This window comes from Brassica oleracea, chromosome C4 (genome assembly GCF_000695525.1).
Source record: "Brassica oleracea var. oleracea cultivar TO1000 chromosome C4, BOL, whole genome shotgun sequence".
Taxonomy (NCBI): domain Eukaryota; kingdom Viridiplantae; phylum Streptophyta; class Magnoliopsida; order Brassicales; family Brassicaceae; genus Brassica; species Brassica oleracea.
The window spans coordinates 16,472,740-16,488,648 of NC_027751.1; the positions used below are offsets into that span (position 1 = coordinate 16,472,740).

At 32.7% G+C, this 15,909-nt stretch overlaps 1 protein-coding gene across 1 annotated transcript; it reads left to right on the forward strand.

Annotated features, from left to right (window-relative positions):
• Window positions 1–12,953: 12,953 nt before the first annotated feature.
• On the forward strand, window positions 12,954–15,576 carry LOC106337499 (probable ethanolamine kinase). The gene is made up of 11 exons (XM_013776609.1): window positions 12,954–13,269; window positions 13,386–13,477; window positions 13,549–13,658; window positions 13,754–13,859; window positions 13,988–14,110; window positions 14,203–14,294; window positions 14,409–14,493; window positions 14,621–14,726; window positions 14,821–14,887; window positions 15,144–15,236; window positions 15,320–15,576. Exons 1-11 carry the CDS (start codon window positions 13,124–13,126, stop codon window positions 15,449–15,451), a joined length of 1,152 nt encoding a protein of 383 aa, XP_013632063.1. The 5' UTR covers window positions 12,954–13,123; the 3' UTR covers window positions 15,452–15,576.
• The last annotated feature ends 333 nt before the right edge of the window (window positions 15,577–15,909 follow it).

The following is a 15,909-nucleotide window of genomic DNA, read 5'->3' on the forward strand; positions in this document are numbered from 1 at the left end:
GTATGTAACAAACTAAAGACATGCGAGATAGTGTTTTGAAAATGCATGGATGATGTGGGTTTCGAGAAAGCTAGTCAGATATTGGATGTACATACAAATGAAATTCTACATACCATATGTTTGAAAGAGCCATCAAGTACCGCGAAGCATTTGTTAACTTGGAGAAAATTGATAGGAGAAACTATAAGTTTTTGTCTACAACTGAGGAATAGAGGAGAGTTGAGAAGATATGCAGTTTTGCAGATTTCTGCTCAGATCATTTGTTTGATGTCATGTTATAATTGCCCGACTTAAAACTTGTATTCTTTCAGGTTTGGAAGATCATTAATTGGCTTCAAATGAATGAGGAAAGCGAATATGAGATTGTCAGACACATGGTGAAACCAATGAAAGATAAGTTTGATAAGTACTAAGAAGAAGTTATTGATGTTTTTGCAATAACATCAGTTTTGATCTACGCCTGAAGCTTACACTTGCACAATATTGTTTAGCTTGACATGAGTACACATGATGCAAAGTTGAAGAACTTTCGCCTTAAGCTGAGTACTCTGTTTGAATCATACGAAAAAATCAAAGTCCAGGTCACCTTCTATAGAGCCACGTGAGACAGATCAACAAAATGTTTGTGACGAAAAACCAAAGGGAACGTTTGAGAACTATGATGTAAGTGTTTCTTGCATTTTGTTTTGTTCTGAAATTTCAAATGAGTCGTTTCTTATTATTATTATTTTTTTGCAAAAAAAACCTTTACAGGATTTCTTTGCGTTTCGCAAGGTCAGTGTTATTGCAGGTGGAAAGACAACTCTCTTAGCTTATCTTGATGAACCCGCGTTGGATATGGCTAATTTCCAGAGCTTGGACATTATCTAGTTCTAGAAAGATAATACTCATAGATATAGCAATTTGTCAGCAATGACTCGCAATCTAATGATAAATGAGGAGTCTGAAGTTATTGTTTTATAAGGAATACTCAGCATATCGCAAATCTACATCCAAAGAATATGCAAACTCTGGTATCTGCAAGACCTAGTGATGAAACATGTTTTGCAGATATAATGATGATGACTACCTCAAAATCACTTAATTTCTCCTATAAAGGTGGCATCCACTTCTTATTTTCTCACTTCTCTTTCACTTAATTAAAATATGAACAATATTTGGGTTCATTCCTACGGTGAATTGTTAAATTCACCTCACCTTTTATAGCCAATCAAAGTGTCATTTTTTTTTTGGTCAAAAATGCCATTTAAGATTAATTAAAAAGTAATACTTTTTAAAAAAAAATGGCTAAGAAAAAACAACACCGACATTAACGTCGTTTGCAAAACCCGAACTCTAAAAATCTAAAATCTAAACCCTAATTCCTAAACTTAAAATCTCAAATCCTAAACCCCAAGTCCAAACCTCTAAACTGTAAACCTTAAACTCTAAACCCTAAACCCTAAACCCTAAACCCTAAACCCAAAACTCTAAACTATAAATCCTAAACCATCAATCCTAAATTCTAAACTTTAAATCTTAAACCCGAACCCTAATCAAGTGATGGGTTTAGGATTTAGGTTAGTATTTAGGGTTTAGGATTTAGGGTTAGAGTTTAAAATTTAGGATTTATGGTTTAGAGTTCTGGGTTTAGAGTTTAGGATTTAGGGTTTAGAGTTTATAATTTAGAGTTTAGGATTTAGGGTTTAAAGTTTAGGATTTAGGTTTAGGATTTAGATTTTAAATTTATAGAGTTTTGAGTTTTGCAGACGGTGTCAACATCGGTATTGTTTTTTTCAGCCATTTATTTTTAAAATTTATTATTTTTTTAAACTAATTATACATGACATTTTGGTTGGTTATAAAAGGTGAGGTGAATTTAACCATTCAACTTAGGGGTGAACTTAAGTTTTGTTCTTAAAATATGTAGACTCTGAAGATCTCTTTCGCTTGTCCTTCATTGTTTTGATTTTTCCGGTCACTTTGCCATCATCGCATTTAGTTTGTGGGTTGATGATTCCTTTGATTTACTCTCCCAATTGTTATTTATCAAGAAAATATGTCTTTAATCCATTATCAAACCAATTTGGAAGAGGGTTATGTTAGTATTCTCTCATAAAGCCACGTAAGCAAATGGTGACAACGACAGAGGAGAGAAGGCCTTCGACGCCAGTAGAGAAATTCGTCGCTGGAGCTATCTGCGATGTCGCTTTTCGAGTCTCGCGTAGAGAGAGAAAAATTTTCCAAGCCATGTGATTATTATAAATTAATAATGCAACGAGGCATCGTACTCGGTACAAAAAATATTTTGTGGTTCTATGATTGTTATAAAATTCACATGCACGTAATCATCAACCCGATATGTGATGCAAATATTCGAAAACGTGTCCCCCTACAAATCACAAGGAATGACTAGAACAAACATGGATAATTTGGCACAATTATCTTGGATTGGCTTTTATATAGTGAAAGTCAAAATCAGTGCGATCCAATAATGTAACAGACTTTTTATATATAGTCCTTCTTAAAGAATAATACTTGGGTTCACCTTTGAAGTGAATAAACCATTCACCGCTAAAAATCAATTAAATTGTAGAATGATAAGACCAGATTGAAACTTTGAGTTTGGACAGAAGGAAAGATGGAGGATACTTTTATGTCGATGAGAACTTTGTAGAAATGGTGAACCCAAGTATTTTTCTTATTATTATGAAAGGAATGATTGACAGTTACGCAAATAATACATCAGCACATATCTATACTTCTGGAAAATACTGTATATTAACAACTAAATTTATGGTGTTAAACTATGACAATATCTCAAAACTATGATGTTTTATGTTGTTAAAATCATCAACAAAATTTTGATTGCTATAAAAATATATCAGACTAGATGATAACCTTCGCGTATGCGCGGAGTGAGTTTTTTATAATAATGTTTGTTCATTAATTGGCTTTAAAATTTTGCAACACTGCAATCTTTATCGATTGGAAAATGACGAATACAAATGTTAGTCTCTTAAATGTATCATCGTTGTTGAAGAGTTAACATATTAAAACTCATTTTAATTATTTTTAAGACTGCATATGCACAAAAATAAATTAAGTTTTACGGCTGACACAAATCACCAAAACCAAATAAGCAACATCAATTGTATAATGACGAAAGGGGATTAGTTTTTCTACTCCCGATTTGTTTCCTATTGACTCTTTATAAGTGATTTCATTTTCTACCTCTATAAAATTGTGCTTTCATTCTCGTCTCAGTTTAATTGATATGAATTTAGTTTCTTTTTAACTTTGAATTTCGTGAATTACATAAGTGTTTATTTAAAAAGATGGACATCGTCGATAAAAATTAGTTCCACTCGAGATACATATCTAAAAATCAAAATTTTGAAGAAAATCACCGGCAAACTCTATTAACAGGTTAGTGTTCAAATCTAATATATCAAGTTGTTATAAAATATAAGTGCAGACTCGAAATATAAATGTATGTCTAGTATATATTCGCCAATTCGGTCTAAAAATCATGTAATTCTAGAACAAAAAAACAAATTACTTATTTTATTAGTTTACCCTTTTGAAGTTTAGTTACTTAAGAGTATACAAATAAAAAAAATATATAATACTTTACCATTCTAGTATATGTAAACTATGTATAAACTAAAAACTGTTTGATTTATTAAATGATAAACCATAAAACTTATGATAAATAGTTCAAATATCTTATTCTTATAATTATAATAGTTAGATAGGGTATTAGGGAGAAAACAATATTAGACGAATTATCAAATCTCTCATTCTTCGAAAAAATTCAAAAGAAGGTGATTGGAATCATATCATGTCATGATATTTCATAAAAAAAATTTTAGGAATAAAAATCAAGACTAAATTATTTAATCACTTCGATTTGAAGAAATGTGTTTTTGGAATTGTCAGGATCAAATAAGATATTAAAAAAAACCTATTTAAAAAATAATTTGTATGCATAAAAGTATATACATTAGAGTAAGCACATAAATCAAAATCAATATCTTTTGTTAATTTACAATCACGTTTTTGGTAAATAAATCAAAACAATAATTTTATTTACTTTATATGGTATAAATTAAAATTTAGTGATATTGACATAGATACATAGAATATTTTAATATAAATATTTATTATTGACACTTCCTACTCATATGATTTTTCAACATTTGTTTATTTGCTGTAACAAAAATTTAAACCGTTAATCACGAAAATTTAATGTTAGATTTTTCAATACAAATTTCAAAATTAAAATATTAAGATCTCAATAAATTTTCAGTGCAAATTTTGAAATTAACATATTTTTACATAGTATATAATTTATTTCAAATGATATTAATATATATATATATATACATATATAATATTAATAACTATTAATGAGACTTCATATTCATACAATTTATTAAGACTGCGTATTTTATCCGATACCCAAACCCGTATCTGAATCCGATCCAAAAATTCGAGCCGAAATAGCACAATACCCGAACGGTTATTGAATTCGGAGAGATTGGATATCCAAACCCAAACGAGTAATATCCAAACCCGAACGGGTAATATCCAAACCCGAACGGGTAATATGCAAACTCGAGTGGATATCCGAAGATAACCAAACATAAGTATACTTAACCCTATATTTCTAGTTTGCTTCTCTCATTTTATTCAAAATATTTATATTAATGATGCACATTGCTCAAAATTAGATAATATATATAATTATGGAAAAAATCATTTGCTACTCACTTAAAATACATATCAAGCTCTTGTTTTTTGCATTAATAAAAGTTGCAATTTAAAATTTCAAAACAACAACTAAATTACTATCTTTTTATTTTTTAAAGTTTTATCTTCAAACCTATTAATAATTTTACCTTTTAAAAATTAGAAAACCAGTTAAGTTAAAAGTATATTTTAAATACAAAATCTTAAACAATGAATAATTTATATATTTTTTCTTCAGAATTTAAATATCCGAACCCGGCCCAAAATATCCGAACCCGAACATAAATACATGAACCCGACCCGAAGTATAGAAATACTCTAACGGTTTCTATACCTTTATATTGAAATACCCGAAAATCCTAAATATCCGATACGAACCCGAACGGGTATCTGAATGCCCATCCCTACGATATATGATCATTTGTATCTTGCTTGAACAACAAAAAGTTAAACTATTGATCATAATTTTCAATGTGGGACTTTTACCATTTTTAGTAATTTGTAGTCGTTTTTTAAAATTCAAAATATAACATATAAGAAAAAATTTAATTTTTTATTATATGCTTAATGTAATTGTTTAATTTCTTTTAATAATATAAAATTTAAAAAAATGGATAGAATACAATTTTTTTATCAAATATGTATTATTCATAATCATTAATTGTCATATATATGTCAATCATATTAGGTAATTTCGTAGCTTTTATTTAAGGAAAGAAAAAATATTATTTTGTACACTACTAATTAATTTGATAGTTAGTTTAATAAAAACATAGTATATGATTATATGGACCAACTTTTTTTTTAAAGAATTCTAAGAATTATCCTTGTGATGACACGTGGCTACAAAAATATGTTGTAACGCTCTTTGTAATTAATATATAGGGGATATGTAATTCAACAACTTCCAATGCTGTTTTAACATATAATTACATGTTCTTTGTTGTGCAACACTACATCTTTAAGAGTGATCTATGTGTTTGTTTTGTTTTAATTATTTAAATATGTATTATGATCTGTTTCTAAACACTTTTCGGTGGACGATACCAAACTTCAATTCCAGACACTTTTGGTTCTTATTGAAATAATGTTTATGGTTTTAACAACATAAATTAATTCATATGATTTATATGGTTTATGTAATTTTAATACATTATTACTGTTAATATGTATAACTATGTGGTGATGTATTGTTCATGTCGTGTACAATCATTTTTCATTACAATTATAAATAATCCAAGTAAATTGGAGTAATCTCTAAATTTAAAAATTTATACAATATCTACATAACCTTATATATATTTATATTCAAAAGATCAGGATTTCCTTTACCGTACTAATTAATGAAGATCCCGCATCATCAAGTTACATCTATAACTTACTTACCCAGAAGTAGTACTCCAAGTTCTAAACGAGAAAGGATTCGTAGCTTCCGCAAATTTATGTACTGTGATCTTCTTTTTTTTTGTTTGAATACGTACTGTGATCTAAACTGTCACCTTTTACTCTTTTGAACTTCTCTAAATTGTCACCTTGGATATTACTAAACTACAAGGCTCTTGAATAAGTCCATAGTATTTTCATGTTATTTGTTTCCTTTAGATTAGTTTTTATTGGTTTTACCAAAAAACTATCTTTGAACAGAGTTTTTTTTTTGTAACAGAACAGATTTTTTTTTTAAATCAAACAATGCATCTAACTCATCGAACTTTTTTATGTATATTTGTATCAAATGACATATTTTGAATAAAACTAAGAAAGAAAGAAGGAAAATTTGAAACAATGACTCTATTAAGTGCAGGTTATAAGTTAGGGCTTAGCATTTTTTGTTTTATTTTAATTATCAGCTGATACAAAAGTTATCCACATCAAAACCTAAATATTGCATAAAAATAGTTTACAGAGAAAAATATTAGGATAAATTTGGAAGTATTAACCGGGACTTCCAGTTCTGGTGGTAAAAAACTCACGGCTATGAGTTCCGCCACCTGGGTTCATAGGCTGTGGTTTACCTTGCGGCAGGTGTCGTTGACCCCTTGGCTTTTCCGGCGATACGAACATATTTAGGAATATGTTTACATAGTTATGGTTCATTTACAACGAATTAACTAAAACATTAACAAAACAAAAAAATTCAATTCGGAACTCTTATATATCTAAAGTTCAATATTGAAATAATTTCAGAGGTTTTCCCTCACTTTGTTTGTCATTCCCGGCCACTGGGGAATTCACATGCGGAAGCCCAGCGTCCGAGATCGAAGACCGTTCACGGTGACCCTTAGTCGCTTCGGTCTCTATTCTGGACCATTTCGGTGGGCCCGAGACATTCGATTATCAAAAAAAAAAAAAATTGGAAGTATTTTTTATTTGACAATATAAGTTGGAATTTTTTTTATTACGTCCCAGTGTTTTTTGTCTTCTTGCTATTTAGCTAAGCCTCGTCATTTATCTTGTTGACCATTTTTAATAGATGTCAAGCTGCTCTATCAGACGAAATAATGCAACAGTACTACGCAGGTAAAATATGATCCAGAACAGTGTTAACAGGTCATGGAGAGAGCAAGTGGCGTACCGATCACATGAGAAATAAAAGAAAGCTGTAAGGCACTTTCCCTCGATTATGAAAGAAAAATGAATTTGTAAGATGGAGAAGAAATAAGCCATTTCTCAAAAAAAAAAGATGGAGAAACGAATATATTAGTGACAAAAAACTTAGTTGGATGTGCATATTATGCATACAGATATGGGTTCTCGTGTGATTTTGTCTCCAATTTTGCTTTTAATAGCACTGATAATTTATATTAAAATATATGCAAAGTTTATCCGTGACACAGTAACAATAAAAGCCGATATATGCGATATTATAATATCTATAGAAACTACAGATAAGCAAGAAATCTTGGGAGTTAAAATAACTCCAATTGACAGAAGTGGAGCACATGCAACATACTGTTCTTTGAGATCGCTCCTTGTGAGTTTTCAACTAGATTTTTCAGTGTTGAAATATAAAATCCAAGGTATATTACTAGAATATATATTAGAAGAGAGAGTTTGTGAAATACTCCCTCCGTTTCATATTAAGTGTCATTTTAGAGAATTTTTTTCGTTACAAAATAAGCATTGTTTTCGATTTTCAATACAAAATTTATTAATTTTATACAAAATTTATTTTTCTATTGGTTGAAATATGGTTAGGTGTATAGGTAATAGTGTTTTTATAGGAAATGTACAAAATTAATTGTTTCCTTAATCCGTGTGTCGAAACCTAAAACGACACTTATAATGAAACAGATGGAGTAATTCCTATTGACACGTTAGTCTATCCTTCAATTACAAAATTTACATAGAAAATCATAAATGTACCATTATATACCATTCTTAAAACCGAATGCTATCTTTATTATCTCAATTTTATGATATCAAAATAAATATATCGATGCTGTTTCCAAGGCTGATATAATATTTTGACTATTTAACATATAATTTAAAAATTGTACCATTTTCATGATTTTATGAAAACTTAATGGATATTCGGTGACAATCGCATACCCCGCTCCGTGGGTTCCAGGCTGACCCTGCAGGACACGGAATGGATAGTTCCCACGGGGTGAGTTGTCATAAAAGCAGGTCAATTGGTGACAACTTATCTTGTGGAAAAATTGTTAAAAGGTAAGATCTTAGGTTCGAAGAACGCCAAACACACCAATAACCTACATTGAAGAGTAACTGAGGACTCACATGTAGGGTTATGGTCGGTGCCTTGCAGGACCAGCTAGAAATCCACGGGCCGAGTAGTTCCCACGGAAGAGGTTGTCGCATATTCTCACAAAGATGTCTAAGAATATAATCTGAAGCAAAAAATTACTAGTCTTGTTTTTTACAATAAATAACTGAAAAAGCTCAAAACGCTTTAACAATTTTACCATTTTAAAATATCATTCAAGTATGTAAAATTCTTGTTTTCCTGTTCTTTTCCTTTTTGTGAGTCAAAATGCTAAAATACCATAAAGTTAGTTTTTTTCCACAACTAGCATAAGTGCATTAAAGATTTAAAAATTTAAAAATTTAAACATCACAAATTATTATGAGAAAACTTTAAATCTTTCATATTAACTCAAATCAATCAATACATATTTTCGCTCATGCTTCAAACTCAATCTTCATAAATGATGGATTGTCGAACTCCATGTTCATGGAAGATCATAAACTTGAACCACATGCTGTATAAATTTATAATGCAACTGCGACGCAGAGAAATGACTCCTCGTTTAACAGAATTAGTGTTTGGACTTGGTAGTCCTATGTGGTCAAGTATGGTAAGTTGGTATAACACCAAATTTCTGATGATTGGGAGTAAAATTATCGATTATTTGCTCAAAAGGGGTTAAGGGCTGGATATCGATGGCTTTTATTTACTACGAAACTTTTACGAACTTTTATCAGTTATGTTATAACGAAAGATTAATTAAACCAATGCTAAATATTAGATATACATCCTTTCTTAAAACAACTAATGAAAACATATATTATTAATAACCCCCGCGTGTGAAATAAGGTCATGATTATCGCTAAAACTGTTTTTTTGGGTTTCAAAATTTTTTTTTTTTGTTTTCTCTGATTAAAAAGAAAAAAAATTAAAAGAGAATCAATCGCAGACCGCCACGTGTCAGTGGAGCCCGCAAACAGTACAAGAAACAGACCAAAGTCAATCCTTTTTTCGCGACTTTTGTAACCGGTTTTTTGTTTTTTTTTGTGGAGCCCACACTATATCTTATTATTATTTTGTGAAAGACCCTTCTTAATTACCTTCCGATAATCGTGCTCTAAGAGACGCAGATGTCCTATTTACATGGAAAATACTAGATAGACCAATCTTTTAACTCTAATCTAAACAAACAATATACTTTTACTCTAATGGTTTGTGTGATAATTTAAGTTCAAGCCCAGCATAGTACATGAAATTGAGAATCTACAAATGATAATTTTGTAATTTTTCCCACGTTTTGGTCGGGTGACTAAACTGTTAGTTGTTCTATATATATATTTACACTTTGGAACGGTTTTGTAGCCGATCCACAAGAAGATCAAGGAAATATGTTGATAGGAAGCAATACCAACAAAATACCTCCGATTGGGCAATATAATCACCAGCACCTGTCAAACATTAATCAAAAGCTTTATTTAGTCAAATAATAGTTAAAAATAAAATGGAGAGTGAAATATTGGCTTGAAAAGGAGATGAGATGAGGATGGAAGAATAATCGAGAGTGTCTGTGTATGATTGTTACATATCTTTCTTTTTCCACTATTTTCCCATGCTTATAATTAAATAAATGTTTGCATCTAATTGTCCAGGTTTGACTTCTCTTTTTCAGATGTTCTCCACTTCATATCAACCCTAAAATCTCTGAGATGATATGGGTGTTGTGGTTTTGGGCGTCCTTTTCCTAATATGGATGTACCCTACCATCTTAAAGAGCAATGATTTATTTTATATATCCTGGTTGTATATTATTTCATAAAGATTTGTATTTTCCTGTTTGTGCAAATACTTATATTATAAAAATCTTAATGAGCAACAATGTTTACAACCGAAACAAAAATCCCGGAGACATGCTCGACAGTAGAACGGAAGCATTACAAAAAATTGAAAATAGAAAAAATTCATGCTCAACAGTATGAAAAAAATCACGGGGAAGCAATGACGTGAAAACACAGACTAGGTGAATCTGGTAGAGAGAAGATTTCCACATTTACGACCATGAAGATAGAGTGAAACTTGACTAGGGCTTCGAAGACAGCGAGTGCATTAAGATAAAGACAAAAGCTTCTAGTTCCAACATTATCGTGATGGAGCCATGAAGGTTTAACGGAGCTAAAGCCGAGCTGTTAGTTGTTGAACTCAGAAAAGCATGGAATGATAGAGAGAGCGTCAAGATTTCCAGTTGTGAGAGCTGGTTGTGACTGTTTAGGTAGCTGCTGTGTGAGTAAGAGAGACTCTAGATCTAATGGTAATAGAAAGTCAAATTTAATGGGCCATGGTTCTTTAAAACGGTTTGTTGGTGGACCTATCAAAACTGAAACTAGGGCCAGCCCCACCTAAATTGATCGTGTGCAATCCGGAGCTGAGTTGGATTGATGAAGTTCAACGGAGGAATGCAGATGAACAAAATACAAGACAATTGATTTGTAGCACAAAAATGGTCTTTCTTAGCGTAAGAAAAAACTATTATATGTTATCGATAACTTTTGTTATAGTTTGCTATTATTGATTGAACATTATAATTTAAAATAAGATAATTAAAAAAATAATCAAAAATAAAACAAATTTTGTTAATAAATTAAAATGGTTTACAAATATAATCCGGTTTACAAAACTAAACCAGGATTAAAAAAAATATATAAAGCAAAACCAGAACACATTAAACCAAAAGACCATCATCATCACCATCCACAGCGAATCTCTTCTTCCTGCAACCATCATTATCGTTATCAACCTTCAAGGCAAGAGACACCCTCCAGGGCGAGTGATTCAAGTACTGCCGCCTGATAGTAAGTTTCATGTGTTTTAGACTTCCAAGTTCCTGGCATACAAAAGAAACCAAGAGATTTGTTTCGTGTAAAAGGCAGATTGTTTTGAAGTATAATACCTGACATCCACCAAAAGAAACACATGGAAGTATAGTACCTGACATCCACTCCATAGTGTTTCAACTGAGCTATCAGAGAGGTTAATCTCAACTAGGTAGTCAGTTTTAAAGTTTGAAGGCAATGACTTTAGAGAGTAAGGGCAGCAAACGTTCAAAGGTCTGTTGATGAATCTAACCTTTCCATGCGCAACTCTATGTGTGAGATCCTCAACGTTCCTGTGCATTCTCAGTCGTATCAAGGGAAGTAAGAGCTTAAGAAGCAAAGTTATAGATATGGTTTAGATAACGAAAAGCCAAAAACGTGGTTTCTCTTGGAGACATGGAAAAGCGTCAAGTGATCTATCTGCATCCTGTAAGACTTTTTTTTTATTCAGTCTCCAGGTATGTTCATAGAGAAAAAACATAAAAAAATGTGAGTTCAAGTATAAACCTCAACAAGAGCGTTCCGCTTTAAAGAAGATGGACAGGGCATGAGATGAGTTTTGTCTCTAGGAGCCAAATGGTGAGTCTCAGAGCCTCTCTTTTTTTTTTTTTTAACTGGAGCTTCGGTAATCCAGAAAGTGATGCCCTTTTCTGCTCTGAAATGATGAAATCTTTCTCCTTCATGGCATATTGAGATTTCTTAAATTCATCGTTTGTGAGGAAGCAAGCATTTTGCTGGTTTGGCTCAAGTTTTTTCTAGATGAAGTCTCAGAGCATATTGAATAAATGTTTCTCAAGCCTGCTGCATTCTCGTGCCTTGATCAGTGTGCCTCTAGTTTGTTCCTAATATGCTTTGCCCTAATCTAGAGTACTCAAGGTTTCCTCGAGACAGTGAACAGAAGGTGAGACTGTTGCTATGATACATGTCTTTCTCGGAGGCTAAAGCTCTCTCACTGTGATCAATTCAAAGCTTTCTCCTACACTTGACCAAGCTTAAAAACCTCGATAGAACAATCTAACAACACACAATTTTAAGATGAGAAATTAATTATATGAGCCATGAATTAGATAGAAGAGAGAAAAACAACAAGACAAACCCGATAGCATAGAAGATGTAGAGAAAAATCGATGAAATATACACTGAAGAATTGAACCAGACCCGACACGGGTTCGTCCATATCGTCGTAAGGAATGTGACCAGAGGCAGAGACATGGTCTTCACCATCGGAGAGTTGCTACGGGTCTGGTTAGAGTTAAATCTCTGGTTGGGAATGGTGAGTAAACACATCTGGAACTGCCAGAAGAAATGAGTGCACCCACCTTTCTTGAGAGGCACTGCTTCTGCCTCAAGCGATGGTTAAGAAAACTGGGCTTGGGCCTGATCCAATTGCTTCTGGAAATGGGTAATGGGTTCGCGCTTTGAGGGTCCTTGTCTCAGATATAATGTGAACGGGGGCTTGCTGGACCACGCAAGAGTTGCCTTCAAACAACGAGGGCGACAGTCGTCCCCAAGATTGTAATACCACCTTGCAAGTAAGCGCATCTGATAGAAAAACCATAAAACAAGTCTATTGATTTAAAAAGAAAAAGATTTTACAAAGTTCCCAAAGGCGATAAACTTTCACAGGACATGAGAAAAGAAAAGATTCTATTTCTAAACTTACTTGTACGACATGTGAAGAAGGTGCGACTTTGATCAATTTATTGGGGAAATAGAAAAGGACGGCTAATATAAAAAAAAATTAAAGGGAAAACAGAATCACACAAATTGAGATCTGAAAAGAGAATCTAACCAAGAAGATAAAATTTGAAAAAAAATGGGAGCTGCGAAGAACAATAACTGGGCGATATTGGAAGCTGAAGGAGGTAGGGGCAACGACGACGCCTCCTCTTCCCAGATCCCGTATTCTTCCTCTGTAGTCGACACATCTTTGCCTCTCCCCCTCATGATTCCTCGCATCATGTTCGTTAAGCCATGGAGATTTCTGTCTTTCTCCTTAAATTTGCTTGTGGAATTCGTATTCTTGTTAATTGTTTCGTGTTTTCTTGAATCGTTCGTTTGTGATGATGTTTTAACAGAGAGTTATGTAAAGATCTGTTCAGCAATTGGAGAGAGCTTGACGATTCACTCTTCTCGGTCGAGAGAGTGTCTGGAGGCATCACGAACCTATGTGAGAGTTTTTTTCATTATATACGTTTTCCATCCCGAAAATGCTCGAATCATTCTTTTCTTTGATGGCAGTGCTCAAGGTTTCTGTGAAGGAGGAAGAAGAAGACAAAGAATCCTCAATAACAGTGCGGCTCTATGGGCCTAACACTGACTATGTTATTAACCGTCAGAGAGAGCTACAGGTAGCAGACTCTTTTTTTTGCTGAGGTCTTTTGTATCACTTGAAGTTCTATCTCGTGTCTTTTTTTTCTTTTTTTCTTTTTATTTGCTTCAGTAGGCTATCAAATATCTCTCTGCTGCCGGATTTGGTGCCAAGTTGCTTGGTGGATTTGGAAATGGAATGGTGCAATCATTTATCAAAGCAAGAACCTTAGCGCCATCAGGTTGTCATTTTTTTTTATTTCTTAGAGAGACTGTCATATGCTTACAGTAATGTTAGTCGAAGTGGTGCTCAGTAGTATTCAAGTAACTTTATATGGATCTCATTTCGCTTTTTCCTGTGGCCGGCCAGACATGAGGCAGCCAAAGATTGCTGCTGAGATTGCCAAAGAGCTTGGCAAGTTTCATAAAGTGAACATACCAGGTCCCAAAGAACCTCAGCTCTGGGTTGATATCTTGAAGTTCTTTGAAAAAGGTTTCTTTTTTTTTTTTTTTTTACTATTGCTCTACAGTGTTGGCTATATCTCTTACAAACCAATCATACTGGTTCGGTACCTTTACTTGCAGCCTCTACTCTTGCCTTCGAGGAACCTGATAGGCAGAAGCTCTTCGAGACAATTTCGTTTGATGAACTTTACAAAGAAATTATTGAGCTAAGGGTATTCCTTTTCTCTCAATGAAGCTTTTTTTTATATGTCTGCCATGTGTTCTTGGTGACTTGTAACAGTCTTTCCCTGCTTGGGTCTTCTGATATTGTTTGCACGATTGAACAGGAATTCACAGGCTTACTTAACGCACCTGTGGTGTTTGCTCATAATGATTTACTCTCTGGAAACCTGATGCTAAATGAGGACGAAGGTGAGAAAAATTCCTTCTTCTCTGCATTTAATGATTCATCTTAATGGTGAAGTTATCATCTTCTGTATCTTTAAGTTGTGGTTATAGTACTCAAGTCTCTAACTTGATTCTCTACCTCTATGGTCAGAGAGACTGTACTTGATTGATTTCGAGTATGGATCGTACAACTACAGAGGGTTCGACATTGGAAATCACTTCAATGAATATGCAGGATACGACTGTGATTACACCTTGTATGTCCAACTTCATTTCGACTTGTTCTATTGTTGATGATAATTTCATCTTAAAAGATTGGAACATAACTTCCTCGTCGTGGTTGCTGTGTAGCTACCCAACTAAAGAAGAACAATATCATTTCATCAAGCATTACTTACAGCCAGATAAACCAGACGAGGTAAGAACATAATAGATTAATAGTGTCCGTACATATGCCACGGTTGTTTCTGTGCATTTGCTTATTCTTTTTTTTTTTTGCGTTTGAAGTTGGCAAATAGTCAATGTTTTTTTTTTGTAAATGCAAACACAAATGTAAACTTTTTCTAATTAAATAACCATGGCTTAGATAATATGGATATGGGGTTGTTACCTTCTCTTTGTTGCATATTGCCAAAGCTAAAGTATAGCCATATACTACTGCTTTGTGTAAACAGGTCAGCGTTGGTGAAGTGGAGTCAGTCTTCATAGAGACAGACGCGTATAAATTAGCGTCTCATTTGTACTGGGCGGTATGGGCAATCATACAGGTGCATTTCTATAACCATAAAGTTTGGTACCAAAACCATATTATTTCCAGCTTGTTTTAACTTGTACAAATTTGGTTGAACAGGCAAGGATGTCTCCAATTGAGTTTGATTATTTGGGTTACTTCTTTTTGCGGTACAATGAATACAAGAAGCAGAAGCCTCTTACCTTTTCGCTTGTTACATCTTACCTGTCTGCGTCTGTGTGGCTTGCTTGACCAAAATGGAAATTTGATTGTTTATCTTTTTTTGTCAGTCATCAATTCTTGTAAAAGTTGTTTCGTGTTGCTTTGTATGAATGAACTTGTTTAAAGGAAATAAGGAAATAGTCGCTCTTTAAATTTTGAAAGGCTCAATAAAGTAATCTAGTGACTGAAAAATTCTTTCCCTACAAGATCTACAACTTCATTTAAGCAAGTTTACTTGGTTTTATGTAGAATATACGTCTTCCTTCTATACTAGGTTAAGATCTTCCCTTTGAACATTATATAAATATTTATATTATAAAATAATAAATATATATTGAAAAATTAAAAATCAGTAACTATTACATATATAATCAAATTGGTGCCCTATAAATCAATTTTATTAATCTAAACAATAATTTTTTTTTTCTATTTCATAGGATATGTAATTAAATTTAAATGATATTAACATACGTATTATATTTTTAATT